This window comes from Pristiophorus japonicus, chromosome 20 (genome assembly GCF_044704955.1).
Source record: "Pristiophorus japonicus isolate sPriJap1 chromosome 20, sPriJap1.hap1, whole genome shotgun sequence".
Lineage (NCBI taxonomy): Eukaryota > Metazoa > Chordata > Chondrichthyes > Pristiophoridae > Pristiophorus > Pristiophorus japonicus.
Window position 1 is genome coordinate 21,221,182 of NC_091996.1, and position 16,913 is coordinate 21,238,094.

The 16,913-nt window shown below is 44.0% G+C and overlaps 1 protein-coding gene across 1 annotated transcript in view; it reads left to right on the top strand.

The window, feature by feature from the left end:
* phf19 (PHD finger protein 19) overlaps positions 1-12,915 on the top strand; it is a 53,428-nt gene extending 40,513 nt beyond the window's left edge. Inside the window, exons 13-15 of the mRNA XM_070862601.1 lie at positions 161-246; positions 1,069-1,164; positions 8,003-12,915. Of these exons, the coding sequence (XP_070718702.1) occupies positions 161-246; positions 1,069-1,164; positions 8,003-8,327 (507 nt within the window). The 3' untranslated portion in view covers positions 8,328-12,915. The remainder of the gene's footprint in view (positions 1-160; positions 247-1,068; positions 1,165-8,002) is intronic.
* The last annotated feature ends 3,998 nt before the right edge of the window (positions 12,916-16,913 follow it).

Here is a 16,913-nt window from a genome sequence, read left to right on the forward strand (position 1 = left end):
GTTGGGGAAAAATGACAGCCAATGCACCTGCAAAGTAATTCATTGTGTGAAATACTCAGATATTTAAAGTGATATGGTGCTTTATAAGTGGAAGTATTAGAATAATAGTTTGCAAGTAACATTCTAATTGTCATTCATGATTTCATTTTTCCAACCGCAGAGTGACTTCTCAACAGCTGAGAGTACCAGCTACCATTTGGCAAACATATTTGACTTTACAGTGGATGACATTCAGAGTTTGAAAAGGTGAGTGAGTTCCCACCTTAAAGTCTTATGTCTTGGGGAACAGGCTTTGGGCGTTGCATAGCGTGTCAGAACAGAGCCAAGCATCTCTGAGGGCAGGCTGAAAAGCCACTATGCTTCTCTGGAGCCAAACTATATACGGCAGAAGCCTAGTGATAACAGCCTTTCAAATTTTCATCGTGGGAAAGGTTCTTGCCTCTGCTCAGAACCTCCCCATAACGTCAAACTCAGGTTGTAAAATGTGTTGTAGAGAGCAATTGTGGACACAAACCCAACATGTTTCCATCTGCTGCTGAAGTTCCAGCATGGCTGGTCTCTGACCTGTCTCACCATCCCAGACTGCATAAAAAAAATCTCTGGCAGAGTTTAGAAGAATGAGAAGTGATCTCATTGAAACATACAAGATTCTGAAGGGGATTGACTGGGTAGATGCTGAGAGGTTGTTTCCTCTGGCTGGAGTGTCTATAACGAGGGGACACAGTCTCAGGATAAGGGGCAGGCCATTTAAGACAGATGAGGTGGAATGTCTTCGCTCAGACAGTCGTGAATCTTTGGAATTCTTTGCCCCAGAGGGCTGTGGATGCTGAGTTCAGAATCTATTCAAGGCTGAGATCGATAGATTATTGGAGTCTAGGGGAATCGAGGGATATGGAGATCGGACAGGAAAGTGGAGTTGAGGTCAATGATCAGCCATGATCTTATTGAATGGAGAAGCAGGTTCGAGGGGCCATAGGGCCTACTCCTGCTCCTATTTCTTGTGTTCATATAGTGATTATTTCTTCTCCCTGCAGATTTTAGTTCTGTCTTTTCTTTACCTGATTCTAGTGACCGCTCTGAGGGAAACTTTAGCTCCGACCTAGATTCGACAGATGCAGCAAGTACATCTGGCTCTGCCTCCACAAGCTTCTCTTGTGACTCTCGGTAAGACCAACGTTCTTCCTCAAAATCATTAAACATTTGTATATCATTCTGCCAATGAATGTTTGTTTGGTGTTTAATTACAGAAAGAATTGTTTTGACCCACAGAAGGCAGGCAGTGAGAGTAATTTTTACTGAAAGATGGCACAGTACATTTGAGCTCAGGCACAATTGTATCACATAGTGGGGGCTTGTAAAAAGGTAACAGCAATAATCATGGGTGATTTTAACCTCCATATTGATTGGACAAATCAACTTGGTCAGGGTAGCCTTGAGGAGGAGTTCATAGGGTGCATAAGGGATGGGTACCTTGAGCAGTATGTAACGGAACCAACCAGGGGGCAGGCTATCCTAGATCTGGTCCTGTGTAATGAGACAGGATTAATAAACAATCTCCTTGTAAAGAATCCCTTTGGAATGAGTGATCAATAACATGGTTGAGTTTCAAATTCTGATGGAGGGTGAGAAAGTTGGATCTCTAACCAGCGTACTAAGCTTAAATAAAGGAGACTATAAAGGTATGAGGGCAGAGTTGGCTAAAGTGGACTGGGAAAACAGATTGAAGTGTGGGACGGTTGATGAACAGTGGTGTACATTTAAAGAGCTATTTCACAACTCTGAAGAAAAATATATTCCAGTGAGGAGGAAAGGGTGCAAGAGAAAAGAAAATCATCCGTGGCTAACGAAAGCAATAAAGAACGGTATCCGATTAGAAACAAGGGCATTCAAAGTGGCCAAAACTAGTGGGAGGACAGAAGATTGGGAAGCTTTTAAAAACCAGCAAAGAATGACTAAACAAATGATTAAGAAAGGGACGATAGACCATGAAAGTAAACGAGCACAAAATATAAAAACAGATGGTAAGAGTTTCTATAGGTCGATAAAAAGAAAAAGAGTGGCTAAAGTAAATGTTGGTCCCTTAGAGGACAAGACCGAGGAATTAGTAATGGGGAACATGGAGATGGCAGAAACTCTAAACAAGTATTTTGTATTCGTTTTTACGGTAGAAGACACTAACAATATTCCAACAGTGGATAGTCAAGGGGCTATAGGGGGGGAGGAACTTAACACAATCACAATCACTAAGGAGGCGGTGCTCAATAGGATAATGGGACTAAAGGCAGATAAATCCCCTGGACCTGATGGCTTGCATCCTAGGGTCTTAAAAGAAGTAGCGGCAGGGATTGTGGATGCATTGGTTGTAACTTACCAAAATTCCCTGGATTTTGTGGAGTTCCCAGCAGATTGGAAAACTGCAAATGTAATGCCCCTATTCAAAAAAGGAGGCAGACAAAAAGCAGGAAACTATAGACCAGTTAGCCTAACATCTGTGGTTGGGAAAATGTTGGAGTCCATTATTAAAGAAGCAGTAACAGGATATTTGGAAAAGCAAAATTTGGTCAGGCAAAGTCAGCATGGATTTATGAAGGGGAAGTCATGTTTGACAAATTTGCTGGAATTCTTTGAGGATGTAACGAACAGAGTGGATAAAGGGGAACCAGTGGATGTAGAAACATAGAAAATAGGTGCAGGAGTAGGCCATTCGGCCCTTCGAACTTGCGCCGCCATTCAATGAGTTCATAGCTGAACATACAACTTCAGTACCCCATTCCTGCTTTCTCGCCGTACCCCTTGATCCCCCTAGTAGTAAGGACTACATCTAACTCCTTTTTGAATATATTTCATGAATTGGCCTCAACAACTTTCTGTGGTAAAGAATTCCACAGGTTCACCACTCTCTGGGTGAAGAAGTTTCTCCTCATCTCGGTTCTAAATGGCTTACCCCTTATCCTTAGACTGTAACCCCTGGTTCTGGACTTCCCCAACATTGGGAACATTCTTCCTGCATCTAACCTGTCTAAACCCGTCAGAATTTTAAAAGTTTCTATGAGATCCCCTCTCATTCTTCTGAATTCCAGTGAATACAAGCCCAGTTGATCCAGTCTTTCTTGATATGTCAGTCCCGCCATCCCGGGAATCAGTCTGGTGAACCTTCGCTGCACTCCCTCAATAGCAAGAATGTCCTTCCTCAAGTTAGGAGACCAAAACTGTACACAATACTCCAGGTGCGGCCTCACCAAGGCCCTGTACAACTGTAGTAACAACTCCCTGCCCCTGTACTCAAATCCCCTCGCTATGAAGGCCAACATGCCATTTGCTTTCTTAACCGCCTGCTGCACCTGCATGCCAACCTTCAATGACTGATGTACCATGACACCCAGGTCCTGTTGCACCTCCCCTTTTCCTAATCTGTCACCATTCAGATAATAGTCTGTCTCTCTGTTTTTAACCACCAAAGTGGATAACCTCACATTTATCCACATTATACTTCATCTGCCATGCATTTGCCCACTCATCGAACCTATCCAAGTCACTCTGCAGCCTCATAGCATCCTCCTCGCAGCTCACACTGCCACCCAACTTAGTGTCATCCGCAAATTTGGAGATACTACATTTAATCCCTTTGTTTAAATCATTAATGTACAATGTAAACAGCTGGGGCCCCAGCACAGAACCTTGCGGTACCCCCACTAGTCACTGCTTGCCATTCTGAAAAGTACCCATTTACTCCTACTCTTTGCTTCCTGTCTGCCAACCAGTTCTCAATCCACGTCAGCACACTACCCCCAATCCCATGTGCTTTAACTTTGCACATTAATCTCTTGTGTGGGACCTTGTCGAAAGCCTTCTGGAAGTTCAAATACACCACATCAACTGATTCCCCCTTGTCCACTCTACTGGAAACATCCTCAAAAAATTCCAGAAGATTTGTCAAGCATGATTTCCCTTTCACAAATCCATGCTGACTTGGACCTATCATGTCACCTTTTTCCAAGTGCGCTGCTATGACATCCTTAATAATTGATTCCATCATTTTACCCACTACTGAGGTCAGGCTGACCGGTCTATAAGTCCCTGTTTTCTCTCTCCCTCCTTTTTTAAAAAGTGGGGTTACATTGGCTACCCTCCACTCCATAGGAACTGATCCAGAGTCTATGGAATGTTGGAAAATGACTGTCATGCATCCGCTATTTGCAAGGCCACCTCCTTAAGTACTCTGGGATGCAGTCCATCAGGCCCTGGGGATTTATCGGTCTTCAATCCCATCAATTTCCCCAACACAATTTCCCGACTAATAAGGATTTCCCTCAGTTCCTCCTTCTTACTAGACCCTCTGACCCCTTTTATATCCGAAAGGTTGTTTGTGTCCTCCTTAGTGAATACCAAACCAAAGTACTTGTTCAATTGGTCTGCCATTTCTTTGTTCCCAGTTATGACTTCCCCTGATTCTGACTGCAGGGGACCTACGTTTGTCTTTACTAACCTTTTTCTCTTTACATATCTATAGAAGCTTTTGCAGTCCGTCTTAATGTTCCCTGCAAACTTCCTCTCGTACTCTATTTTCCCTGCCCTAATCAAACCCATTGTCCTCCTCTGCTGAATTCTAAATTTCTCCCACTCCCCGGGTTCGCTGCTATTTCTGGACAATTTGTATGCCACTTCCTTGGCTTTAATACTATCCCTGATTTCCCTTGATAGCCACGGTTGAGCCATCTTCCCTTTTTTATTTTTACGCCAGACGGGGATGTACAATTGTTGTAGTTCATCCATGCGGTCTCTAAATGTCTGCCATTGCCCATCCACTGTCAACCCCTTAAGTATCATTCGCCAATCTAGCCTAGCCAATTCACGCCTCATACCTTCAAAGTTACCCTTCTTTAAGTTCTGAACCATGGTCTCTGAATTAACTGTTTCATTCTCCATCCTAATGTCGAATTCCACCATATTATGGTCACTCTTTCCCCAAGGGGCTCGCACAACGAGATTGCTAATTAATCCTCTCTCATTACACAACACCCAGTCTAAGATGGCCTCCCCCTAGTTGGTTCCTCGACATATTGGTCTCGAAAACCATCCCTTATGCACTCCAGGAAATCCTCCTCCACCGTATTGTTTCCAGTTTGGTTAGCCCAATCTATATGCATATTAAAGTCACCCATGATAACTGCTGCACCTTTATTGCATGCACCCCTAATTTCCTGTTTGATGCCCTTCCCAACATCACTACTACTGTTTGGAGGTCTGTACACAACTCCCGCTAGCGTTTTCTGCCCCTTGGTATTCCGTAGCTCTACCCATACCGATTCCACATCATCCAAGCTAATGTCTTTCCTTACAATTGCATTAATTTCCTCTTTAACCAGCAACGCCACCCCGCCTCCTTTTCCTTTCTGTCTATCCTTCCTAAATGTTGAATGCCCTTGGATGTTGAGTTCCCAGCCTTGGTCACCCTGGAGCCATGTCTCTGTGATGCCAACCACATCGTATCCGTTAACTGCTATCTGCACAGTTAATTCGTCCACCTTATTCTGAATACTCCTCGCATTGAGGCACAGAGCCTTCAGGCTTGCCTTTTTAGCGCACTTAGACCCTTTAGAATTTTGCTGCAAAGTGGCCCTTTTTGTTTTTTGCCTTGGGTTTCTCTGCTCTCCACTTTTACTCATCTCCTTTCTGTCTTTTGCTTCTGTCTCCATTTTGTTTCCTTCTGTCTCCCTGCATTGGTTCCCATCCCCCTGCCATATTAGTTTAACTCCTCCCCAACAGCACTAGCAAACACTCCTCCTAGGACATTGGTTCCGATCCTGCCTAGGTGCAGACCGTCCGGTTTGTACTGGTTCCACCTCCCCCAGAACCGCTTCCAATGCCCCAGGAATTTGAATCCTTCCCTGCGGCACCACTGCTCAAGCCACGTATTCATCTGAGCCATCCTGCGATTCCTACTCTGACTAGCACGTGGCACTGGTAGCAATCCTGAGATTACTACTTTTGAGGTCCTACTTTTTAATTTAGCTCCTAGCTCCTTAAATTCGACTCATAGAACCTCATCCCGTTTTTTACCTATATCGTTGGTGTATTCGGACTTCCAGAAGGCATTTGACAAGATGCCACACAAAAGGTTACTGCACAAGATAAAAGCTCATGAGGTTGGGGGTAATATATTGGTTTGGATAGAAGATTGGCTGACAAACCGAAAACAGTCGGGATAAATAATTCATTCTCTGGTTGGCAATCAGTAATGAGTGGGGTACCACAGGGATCAGTGCTGGGACCCCAACTATTTACAATCTATATTAACGACTTGAAAGAGGTGACTGAGTGTAACGTAGCCAAGTTTGCTGACGATACAAAGATCGGAGGAAGGGTAATGTGTGAGGAGGACATAAAGAGGCTGCAGGAGGACATAGACAGGCTCAGTGAGTGGGCAAGAATTTGGCAGATGGAATATAATGTTGGAAAATGTGAGGTCATGCACTTTGGCAGAAAAAAAATCAAAGAGCAAGTTATTATTTAATTGGAGAAAGATTGCAAAGTGCTGCAGGACTGCAGGACCTGGGGGTACTTGTGCATGAAACACAAAAGGATAGTATGCAGATACAGCAAGTGATCAGGAAGGCCAATGGAATCTTGGCCTTTATTGCAAAAGGGATGGAGTATAAAAGCAGAGAAGTCTTGTTACAGCTGTACAGGGTATTGGTGAGGCCACACCTGGAATACTGCGTACAGTTTTGGTTTCCATATTTACGAAAGGATATATTGCTGTGGAGGCAATTCAGAGAGGGTTCACTAGGTTGATCCCGGGGATGAGTGGGTTGACTTATGAGGAATGGTTGAGTAGGTTGGGCCTCTACTCATTGGAATTCAGAAGAATGAGAGGTGATCTTATTGAAACGTATAAGATTATGAGGGGGCTTGACAAGGTGGATGCAGAGAGGATGTTTCCACTGGTGGGGGAGACTAGAACTAGAGAGCATAATCTTAGGATAAGGGGCCGCCCATTTAGAATTGAGATGAGGAGAAATTTCTTCTCTCAGAGGGTTGTAAATCTGTGGAATTCGTTGCCTCAGAGAGCTGTGGAAGCTGGGACATTGAATAAATTTAAGACAGAAATAGACAGCTTCTTAAACAATAAAGGATTAAGGGGTTATGGGGAACGGGCAGGGAAGTGGAGCTGAGTCCATGATCAGATCAGCTATGATCTTATTGAATGGCGGAGCAGGCTTGAGGGGCCTTATGGCCTACTCCTGCTCCTATTTCTTATGTTCTTATGTTTAAGGAGGTTGTTCCAATGATTCTGCGCAACAGTGTCTTGAGAAGACTAAACACCTCCGTTCAGTCCCTAAGAGTGACCCCGAGCTTCCTGTCGCCTGTCACTTTAATTCTCTGCTTCACTCCCACTCTGACCTCTTAGTCCTCGGCCTCTTGCACTGTTCCAATGAAGCTCAACGCAAGCTCGAGGAACAGCTCTTCAACTTTTGTTTCGGCACTTTACAGCCTTCTGGACTCAACATCGAGTTCAACAATTTCAGACCATAACCTCTGCCCACAGTTGTTTCCTTTCCTCTTTTTTTTTAAACTCCCCCCCCCTGATCTTACATATTTTTTCTATCTCTCTATTTCCCATGGCAGCTGGTAATTATTCTGCCATTCACACCCTATCTGCACTCATCTTTTTCTAACTTCTTCCATTACCCTCTCAAGTTGGCCCATCATCCCTTTTCTCTCAAATTTCTCCTGTCTTCCACCCTATCACAGACCCTCCCTTTTGTTCTTTCCTCCCCTCCCCCTTCCAGTGCTTAAGAACTTGTTAATTTCGAACACTCGCCAGTTCTGACAAAGGGTCTTCGACCCAAAACGTTAACTCTGTTTCTCTCCACAGATGCTGCCTGACTGCTGAGATTTCCAGCATTTTCTGTTTTTATTTCAGATTCCAGCATCCACCACTATTTTGCTTTTGTATTAGTGTCTTGACTTTCCTTGTGTTTTGTTTTCTTGCTCGCAGAAAGACTGTGGGGAGCCGTAAAAGGAAGGCGCCAGTCGAGTATTCACTGAACGACAATCAGAAGGAAAGCATCTACACACACACAGCTAATGGAGTGGGTCCAACAGAGCAATCCATGGATACGAATTTCATAAACGGCCACACCTTTGATAGCATGAGTGATGACGAAACCTCCCTGTCCCATCTTAAATCCTCGATCACTAATTATTTTGGTGCAGCGGGAAGGCTGGCGTGTGGTGAAAAGTTCCAGGTCTTGGCTCGGAGGGTGACCCTGGATGGGAACGTGCAGTACCTGGTAGAATGGGAAGGAGCCACTCCGTACTGAATCACAACTGGGAACTGCGTCTAGTCCTGTTAGCGACCATGGGGGTCACGGTGAAATGGACCCTGGGCTGGGCAGGGCTCGAAAGAATTTCTCGTTGCTAAAAAAAAAGTAAACTACAGTGGAGCCTTCTTATTTACCAGAAACAAACATTTAATCTGGGATTTGAGATCTCCTTAGGTACTTGCTGTACTAATGTCATTTTTTTTTAAACTGGTACAGAACAGGCTTTCTGCTGCTAGTGGTAGCTAGTGTACGTAGTAAATACCCAATTGAAGATCATTTTCAGAATGTTATAGATATCCAGTGGCAATGAATGAGTACCGCACTAGCTTTATCCAGCGGTGCAGATGACTTGACATCATCTTTCACAGCACCAGCAAATGGCATGGTCCATATCTATTTTGGATCACTTTGCTGATGTCAATGGCCGCTGAGTTGATTTGTAGCCATGAAAATCTCATTTAAATCGCGATTTAAAGGGTTTTTTACGCTTTGGGAAGGAGAACAGGAAAGTTTAATTGTAAGTGACTGTAGGGTAAGGTCGAGATGTGAAAGTTTTGATTGTAAGTGGGATTTGATTTTTACAGATGTAAACTGCGACGTTTGATGTTGCAGTGAATGGAAATGGTGCTGTACACTGAGAAAGTTTCATCGTCAAGTGGGAGGAGGCCTTCGCAAAGTTGACCTTAAGTGGGCTCCACTGTATCTGCTGCATACTTAGCGCTGCTTTATTTTAATCCGTTTCCGTGCACAGCTCTGCTTTCGACTTCAGAATTACGCTAGCTCATTCTGTAGCCAGTTGCTATGTAACTGATCCATCTACAGCTAGCTTTTGAAAGACTTAGTATTTTTCCACCGGCCTCTGCTGCTTAAATCCTCCTCTCAGCCAGCTTTGCTAAAAGTTTTATTTTTGGCAACAACAACAAAAAAACCCAACCTTGTTTATCAGGACTCTGGCAAGGACAAGGCTAGCTTCAGCAGATAACGTGATACGTAGTCGGGTCGTTGCTGCTCCAGGTTACCCTCTCCCGTGGGTACCGACCATGTTCCTTATTGGGACTGGAATTTCAAAAATAGAGAATATATAGAATGTGAATTGACTATGTTCAAGTTGCTGCTCCTGCTTTGTGGGTCTGTCTTATTTTGCGCTGCAATGTTTACCCTTTGAGAACTGGCTTGACATTCCCATGCCAATTTCAAAAATGTAACCGTGTTGAAACTTTGTGTCCTTTTACCTCTAAGTTTCTGACCATGACGTTGTGTGCTGGTCGCACTGCATTTGATAACTTTTTTTTCCTTCCGCCCTGTTTTGGTTGCTGTAAACCGGGAATTTTTTGGGGGGGAAGGGGGCACTTCACTGTTGAAAGATTTCACGTTGTTTCTGTTCTTTACAGGGCACTTTAACTCTTCTGTTGGGTTTTGGCAGACCTCCGCCGAAACCACCTCTTCCATCTTTATCTGGTGTGCTGTACCTCCACTTTCCTGTAAGCCTAAAGGAAAGTGTAGGCGCAGCACAGCACATGGAATGTTTCAATTTTTTTTAAACGGTGCACTCCGATTTTAAAAAAAATTCGGGGTGTGGAGGGTGCAATTTTAACCTAATCCATCAGTTGGGAAACTGACAGGACAGCCAAGCACCCTTCTTTGTCCAAGTGATTGTCCGTAGGCTTTCCGACAATAGAGGGCTTCACAGGTGATCCCAGACCTGTCCTTGGCTGACATCCACACAAGTGCACTTTCCAGCAGCAGTCACAGGACTGTGAACAGAAGCAATAATCTTAGTTGATTTACTCCCCGCCCCCAGTCTGGCCCTGGGATTCCAAAACCAACTTCCTCACTGCCAGTTGTGGCTCTCAGCACAGAGCTAGGATCCAACCTGGGACTTCCCTGTGCTGCCTGGGTCAGTCCCGCACTATCTATGCACTGACTAACTGAGCAATCGTGAGAGCTGTATCGCTGCTTTATAATTCACTTTAGGTAGTTGCAGGAAAGGAAAGAGGTGTGCACTTTGAAAGCTGCAGAAGTTCTGTTTGTTCTCAAAGGGTTAAGCTTTAATGTATCTGTATGTGCCAACCTGGTGTTGCAAATGAAAAGCGAAGGGACATTGGATGCTTTAGTTGCTATTGATAATCAAAATGTCTGATTTATATTGTCACGGTTATGTGTTATTAGAGCTCTCATGTAGCGGTTTAAAAGTGAAAAACAGTTATACAAACTCTCTTTAAAAATATGTTTCAAGCAAAACTAGTCTGCAATGACTACATTAAAGATATTAGTGAATTGTCATCTCTCAATGAATACTGAAGGTATTTTTATTGTGAGAAATGCAGTTCTTTCTCTGATTTATCCTGTGTGGGATTAAAATTGACAGCAGAGATTATTCACTTAAATCATGTTTTCAGGAAAATTGGAGACTTGAATGAATGGGGTCGAAATAAGCTGTTCTGGAAAATGCCCTGCTTTTAAGTATTTAATGGAGACGGATCACCTTTTTATGTTGACTATAGCAACAAAAAAAAAGCACTATATTCTGAGCGTCTTTTTCAAGTGTGCAATATGGAGATGAATTTAATTGTGATTTTAGGCTCCATAAAATAGACCCTGCTAGCCAAAGACTTCAAACTTTTTGTGGTTTTATTTTTCTATTGACGAAAGGTGTTATAGAAGTGCCAGTAAATTGTTTGGAAACAAGGGAGGAGAAACCCGTCTTGAGCGAATTGCCAGCCGTGTTACTTTTATTAAGACGGGTGCCGATTGGTTAGCACCTGTTTTTTTTTGCTATCGCCCAGGTCGAATTTAACCAACAATGTGTCTAATGGACATGAAAGGAACATCTAGCTGATGGAAGTGGCCAGTGGGAACTTTTACCTCAGAACTCACAGACATTATGGGGTAGAAATTGGACCTTACGCCCATTTTACGAGCGTAAAGCAGGCCAATTTCAGGGACCGATGTCCTACACCCCGCCGCCAAATGACGCCTGAAAGACGTGCGATCCATTATTGGACCGGACTTTTTTTCCAGGCATCAGGAGTTAGGCCCTTTACCGAGGAGGGGCCTGCTTTACGCCCCATGGCAGAAATTGGACTGCCTGCTCTAAACGCCTGCTTCCAAAAATGCTGCTGTGGAGCAAGGAGGAGCAGGTCCAACCCCCCGCACCCCACCCCGCTCCACCAACACCACCCCTACCCACCAATTTCCCCACCAACACCATCCCCACCCATCAAACCCCCACTCCACCAACACCATCCCTACCCCCCAACCGCACTACTCCACCAAACTCCTCACCCCCACTGCTCCACTTCCCCCTTCCCCCTCCCCCAGCTGCCAGCGGGGTGAGCAGCCCCACATTCATCTATTGGGTTGCTGGCGCCCCGCTGGCTGTGCATTCGAAAGTGGGCCCTAACTAATGTCTAACCCTGTGTACTGTACATTCTGAATACAGTAACGTTGCCAACAGGCTGTAACATGACAATCCAAAAACTACAGCTGGTTTAAATTTCACTAGTAGTGCCTCCTCTTTAACACGCTTCAAGATCCATCAGACTTGTTTAGTTTGATTTCACAAAGACAGGAATATTCAGTCTCCCCGCACATTCCTCGTTCGGTTTTCCTCCCTGGTTTGAGGGAGTGGGCAGTACTGGTGCCTATACCCAGGTGCGGGATGGTGCCCGAGCAAGATCTGAATCAGTCTACGCCTGCTTATTTCTTCCCTCCCATCCAGCCCCTAAACCCAGCAAACACGCAGCGATTCACTCGCCAAGTTCTGTGTGTGTGCGTCAACTGTGGTGAAATAATTAAAGCATTTCTCTTCGCAGGTTCCCCAAGTTTAAGGTAATTCCGTTTTGCAATGATGGTGTCTCTTGACTGATGCTTGGTCCTGGTTTAGAAAACAAGTGGAAATTTCCATTACTGTGGGTAGAAAATGCTCAGTCTATTTTATGAAGTTCCTTTTAATGCTCTTTGCTTTAGTAGACTTTGAGAGAAAAAAAATTTAAGTTGCAAATAGCAATATTATTTCAGAAACCATTAGCACTAAAACATGTTGCTGAGTGGGCAATATGTCAAGACTTACCGTATCTTGCTGATGAGTTTGCTTAACATTTGGACAACGAACTTTTCACATCCCCCAGTTTATTCATCATTACGGTGTGCCAGTTATTGCACAGTGGTCTGATCAGTTCTTAACCAGACTTGGACAATTGCTCTGACTTTCAAAGTCCTTTGGCTGATGGGAATAACTGGGGGCGAACTGTAACTAGTGAATTACGACTTAGCACTGTACCAAATCTCCAGCCATGTAATATATCTTACATTCGGTACTCTTACTCCCTCCCAAAGGGTTTGATCAATTCTGACATTTGAAAAATCTGAAACGACAATCCTTGTACAAATGTTACCTGCACAATGTGATTTGCATAACCATTAGAGGTTTACAGTATTACTTTAACATTGTACATTTGTAAGCAAGCACACTATGTAATGTCCTCCTTCTTGTAACAAAACATGTATTCTTCGTTATGTGGTTCAGTATTCTGCTCTGTATTATTCAGCTATGCAAAACAATTGCCTATAAACTCTTGGTTTAACTTGCTCATCTGTGCTATTGTCAACGTTCTGATTTTTGGCCACTTTTGGACTTGGAAAAAGTTATGTTTATTGCCGGATTTTTAAAAGCCACATGTATTCTCACAAGTTTAAAAAAAATAGAGGGAAGCATTTTGATGAAAGGTGGTGGGTTAAAGGCGGCAAAATACTGCGGAATCTGAAATAAAAACAGAAAATGCTGGAAATCTCAGCAGGTCAGGCAGCATCTGTGGAGAGGAAGCAGAGTTAACCTTTCGGGTCGATGGCCCTTCGTCAGGGGAAGTTAGTTCCCCCAGACACTAAATAATAAGCGATGCATTAGTTTCTCTGGGTATTCGAAAAGATGCCTCTCACCTTTGTGTTGGAAAACCCTTTGATCTCTGTCAGTCTGAGAGTCGACTTCTTGACCAAGTCAGCAGTTACCAATTCTGAGGTAACGTTTCCCCCTCTTGTAGAGCTTTCCAGCCAGAGGGAGCTTAGCTCCAGAAAGCAGCCCTATGATCTCCTGTTCACATTATAATTCAGTTTTAGTGCAGAAGGCTCTTTTTTCAAATAGTGGAACCATACTTTTGATTAAAATCTGAGGCTTGTGTCTCGATGTTCTCAATCCCATTCAGGAAAAAAACTGTCCAATTACTGATATATCCATGGAGTTCTCCCAGCTTCTTGAAGCAGCTATAGTCTCAAAAACCTTCAACATTCTGAAAATGATTTCACTTGAGCTAAGCCACCCACACAGATTGCAAAGGAGTGAAGTCATCATCATCACAGGCAGTCCCTCGAAACGAGGATGACTTGCTTCCACCCAAAAAAAATGAATGAGTTCACAGGTGTTTCGAATGAAGAACCCGAACTACATCCTGAAGGATAGAAGATGCCTGTGCGTGGATTTTTTTTAACGTGTGGTGGCTGTTGCACACCAGCCACCACACTGGCTTGACAGAGCTGGGTCTTGGTCCAGTGGCAAGGATTACCCAAGACAACTGGAGACCAGCTCTGCTGCACGGGCCTAGTGCGCACACATATCGCAGTGTGGACTGGTCCGCGCTGCCCCTGGCCCTGAACTCACGTCTCCCCCGGGCTCCGATCACATCGCTCCACAGTCTCTCACAGCTCCTTCGCCCCCAATCTTGCTGCTCCTGCTGCATCTGCCAACGCTCCAATCACCAACTTGGACCTTGCTGACATCACTCTTCGCTGCACTGCCGTTGTGCAGTACAGGGACACTGGAATAATGATTTACACCAACTGGCCTGAAATCGCTGTGAAACCTGGGTACAGGCTTCATTTCTGGTACTCAAAAGTTTAGTGTAGCTTATTTGGACATTTCATCAATACTGGTTCCATGACAATATAGAAGAGGCAGTGTGTAGTTGGCAGGTTTGCACAGCAGGTGTAGCAAGTCATCACCTTGTTGCTCAATTATTTCTAAGAAAACAATTTCAACAAAGAGCAATCTATTTTAAGAGTTCTGACACCACTGGTTTGGATAACTGGACATATTAAATGGGTACGAACCTTTCCAGGATTCAGCTGAAATGGATAGTGCTGCAGGTATTAGTATCTGAAGTATAAATCAGAGCAATTAGAGATTTGGATAATCAGCATAAACAAAGCGCAGACTCACTCAATGAACATCCATGCCATATTTACTGACATATCCTCCCACATCAATAGACACTCTTAAAGCTTCCTATTGTTAGCTGAGGACAGAGTGTCACCTGTTATGCTTTCAGGATATATTGACCAGGTTTTTAATTTGCTAATTAAGAAAACACACTCAGTTTAATGGAATAAGTAAGTGGTTTCGGACCAGAAGCATTCGGAAAGACAACGCGGTATAATCTGGGTAGCTTTACAAGGCTGGGAGACTGGATGGATCGTGCCGTCGCAGTTTTTTCACTGTAATCTCAAGAATGCACCTAACAGGTGAAATGTGTGTTTTTTTTTAAATCACATAATGCATATCTTTATACTTTTTAAAAACTCTTATATTCCTCCTTTTGTGCTCGGCGATGCACTCTCTCTGGCCGTTCCCAGACCTCTCCCTATGCTGTCAATGTCTGGTTGCTGGGAGCTGTGTGAACATTGTATGGCAGAACAAGCTCGAGTGGGCCGAATAGCCGATTCCTGTTCCTATAGAGATGTTACCAACCTGCTGTGTATTTGCTGCATTTCCTGATGCGGGCAGGTAATAAATAATGTGCTCTCAGGGTGTGGACAAGCTACACGTTGGACAGAAATAACTCTGCCTACCTCAGGAGGCTCAGTCACAGGAATGCCGCTGCCGACCTCTGGCTTCAGAACATGCTGCTCTCAATTTGCCAGATACAAATAAACTTACTCTGCTTTTACTCCCTGCTTCAACTCAGACCGTGTGCCCAACTCCATCACCTCCCCAGCTCTCACTTCGCCCACCTACACTGGTGTATTCCCACTGCACTTCACAATCCATTTCCCAGGCTACATGTGGGAGATATTGGCCCGGATCTTGCAGTCAGCGGCAGAGGAATTTAAATAAAATCTCCAACACTAATTAAGTTCTGAAGGAATGAGACTTCACACTTGTTGAACTCAATTTTCAGTGCGAGAGAGGTTGTTTGTCAGTAATTATGTCTGACCACGCCATTAAAAATTCACTTGCACCTAAATGCACCAGCACTAACCTTTTCTGCCATGTTTAGTGGGTAAGTACAGCAACTTCACGCCCTTACATTGATTTCAATGCCGAGTCGATGGCCGAAGTACTGTTCTAGCGCAGCCTGTGGAGGAGCAGGATAACCCAGACTGCAACTTCCAGATTTTCGCGTTTAACTGCACACGTGCAGACTCAGGAAATTGCTGTCTGATTTACTCCATAATACCGGTGAGTGCTGAAAGCCTCACTGTTATTCCCTACTCATAATACAGGCCATTATATACATATATATGTGGTTGTATATATATGTAACATTTGAGTTGTCACATTTTCAAATACATAAGAACATAAGAAATAGGAACAGGAGTAGGCCATACGGCCCCTCGAGCCTGCTCTGCCATTCAATAAGATCATGGCTGATCTGATCATGGACTCAGCTCCACTTCCCCGCCCGCTCCCCATAACCCCTTATCGTTTAAGAAACTCTCTATTTCTGTCTTAAATTTATTCAATGTCCCAGCTTCCACAGCTCTCTGAGGCAGCGAATTCCACAGATTTACAACCCTCTGAGAAGAAATTTCTCCTCATCTCTGTTTTAAATGGGCAGCCCCTTATTCTAAGATCATGCCCTCTAGTTCTAGTCTCCCCCACCAGTGGAAACATCCTCTCTGCATCCACCTTGTCAAGCCCCCTCATAATCTTATACATTTGGATAAGATCACCTCTCATTCTTCTGAATTCCAATGAGTAGAGGCCCAATCTACTCAACCTTTCCTCATAAGTCAACTCCCTCATCCCCAGAATCAACCTAGTGAGCCTTCTCTGAACCGTCTCCAAAGCAAGTATATCCTTTCGTAAATATGGAAACCAAAACTGCACACAGTATTCCAGGTGTGGCCTCACCAATACATTATACAGCTGTAGCAAGACTTCCCTGCTTTTATACTCCATCCCCTTTGCAATAAAGGCCAAGATTCCATTGGCCTTCCTGATCACTTGCTGTACCTGCATACTATCCTTTTGTGTTTTATGCACAAGTACCCCCAGGTCCCGCTGTACTGCAGCACTTTGCAATCTTTCTCCATTTAAAAAATAACTTGCTCTTTGATTTTTTTCTGCCAAAGTGCATGACCTCACACTTTCCAACATTATACTCCATCTGCCATATTTTTGCCCACTCACTTAGCCTGTCTATGTCCTTTTGCAGATTTTTTGTGTCCTTCTCACACATTGCTTTTCCTCCCATCTTTGTATCGTCAGCAAATGGTTACGTTACACTCAGTCCCTTCTTCCAAGTCGTTAATTTAGATTGTAAATAGTTGGGGTCCCAGCACTGATCCCTGCGGCACCCCACTAATTAC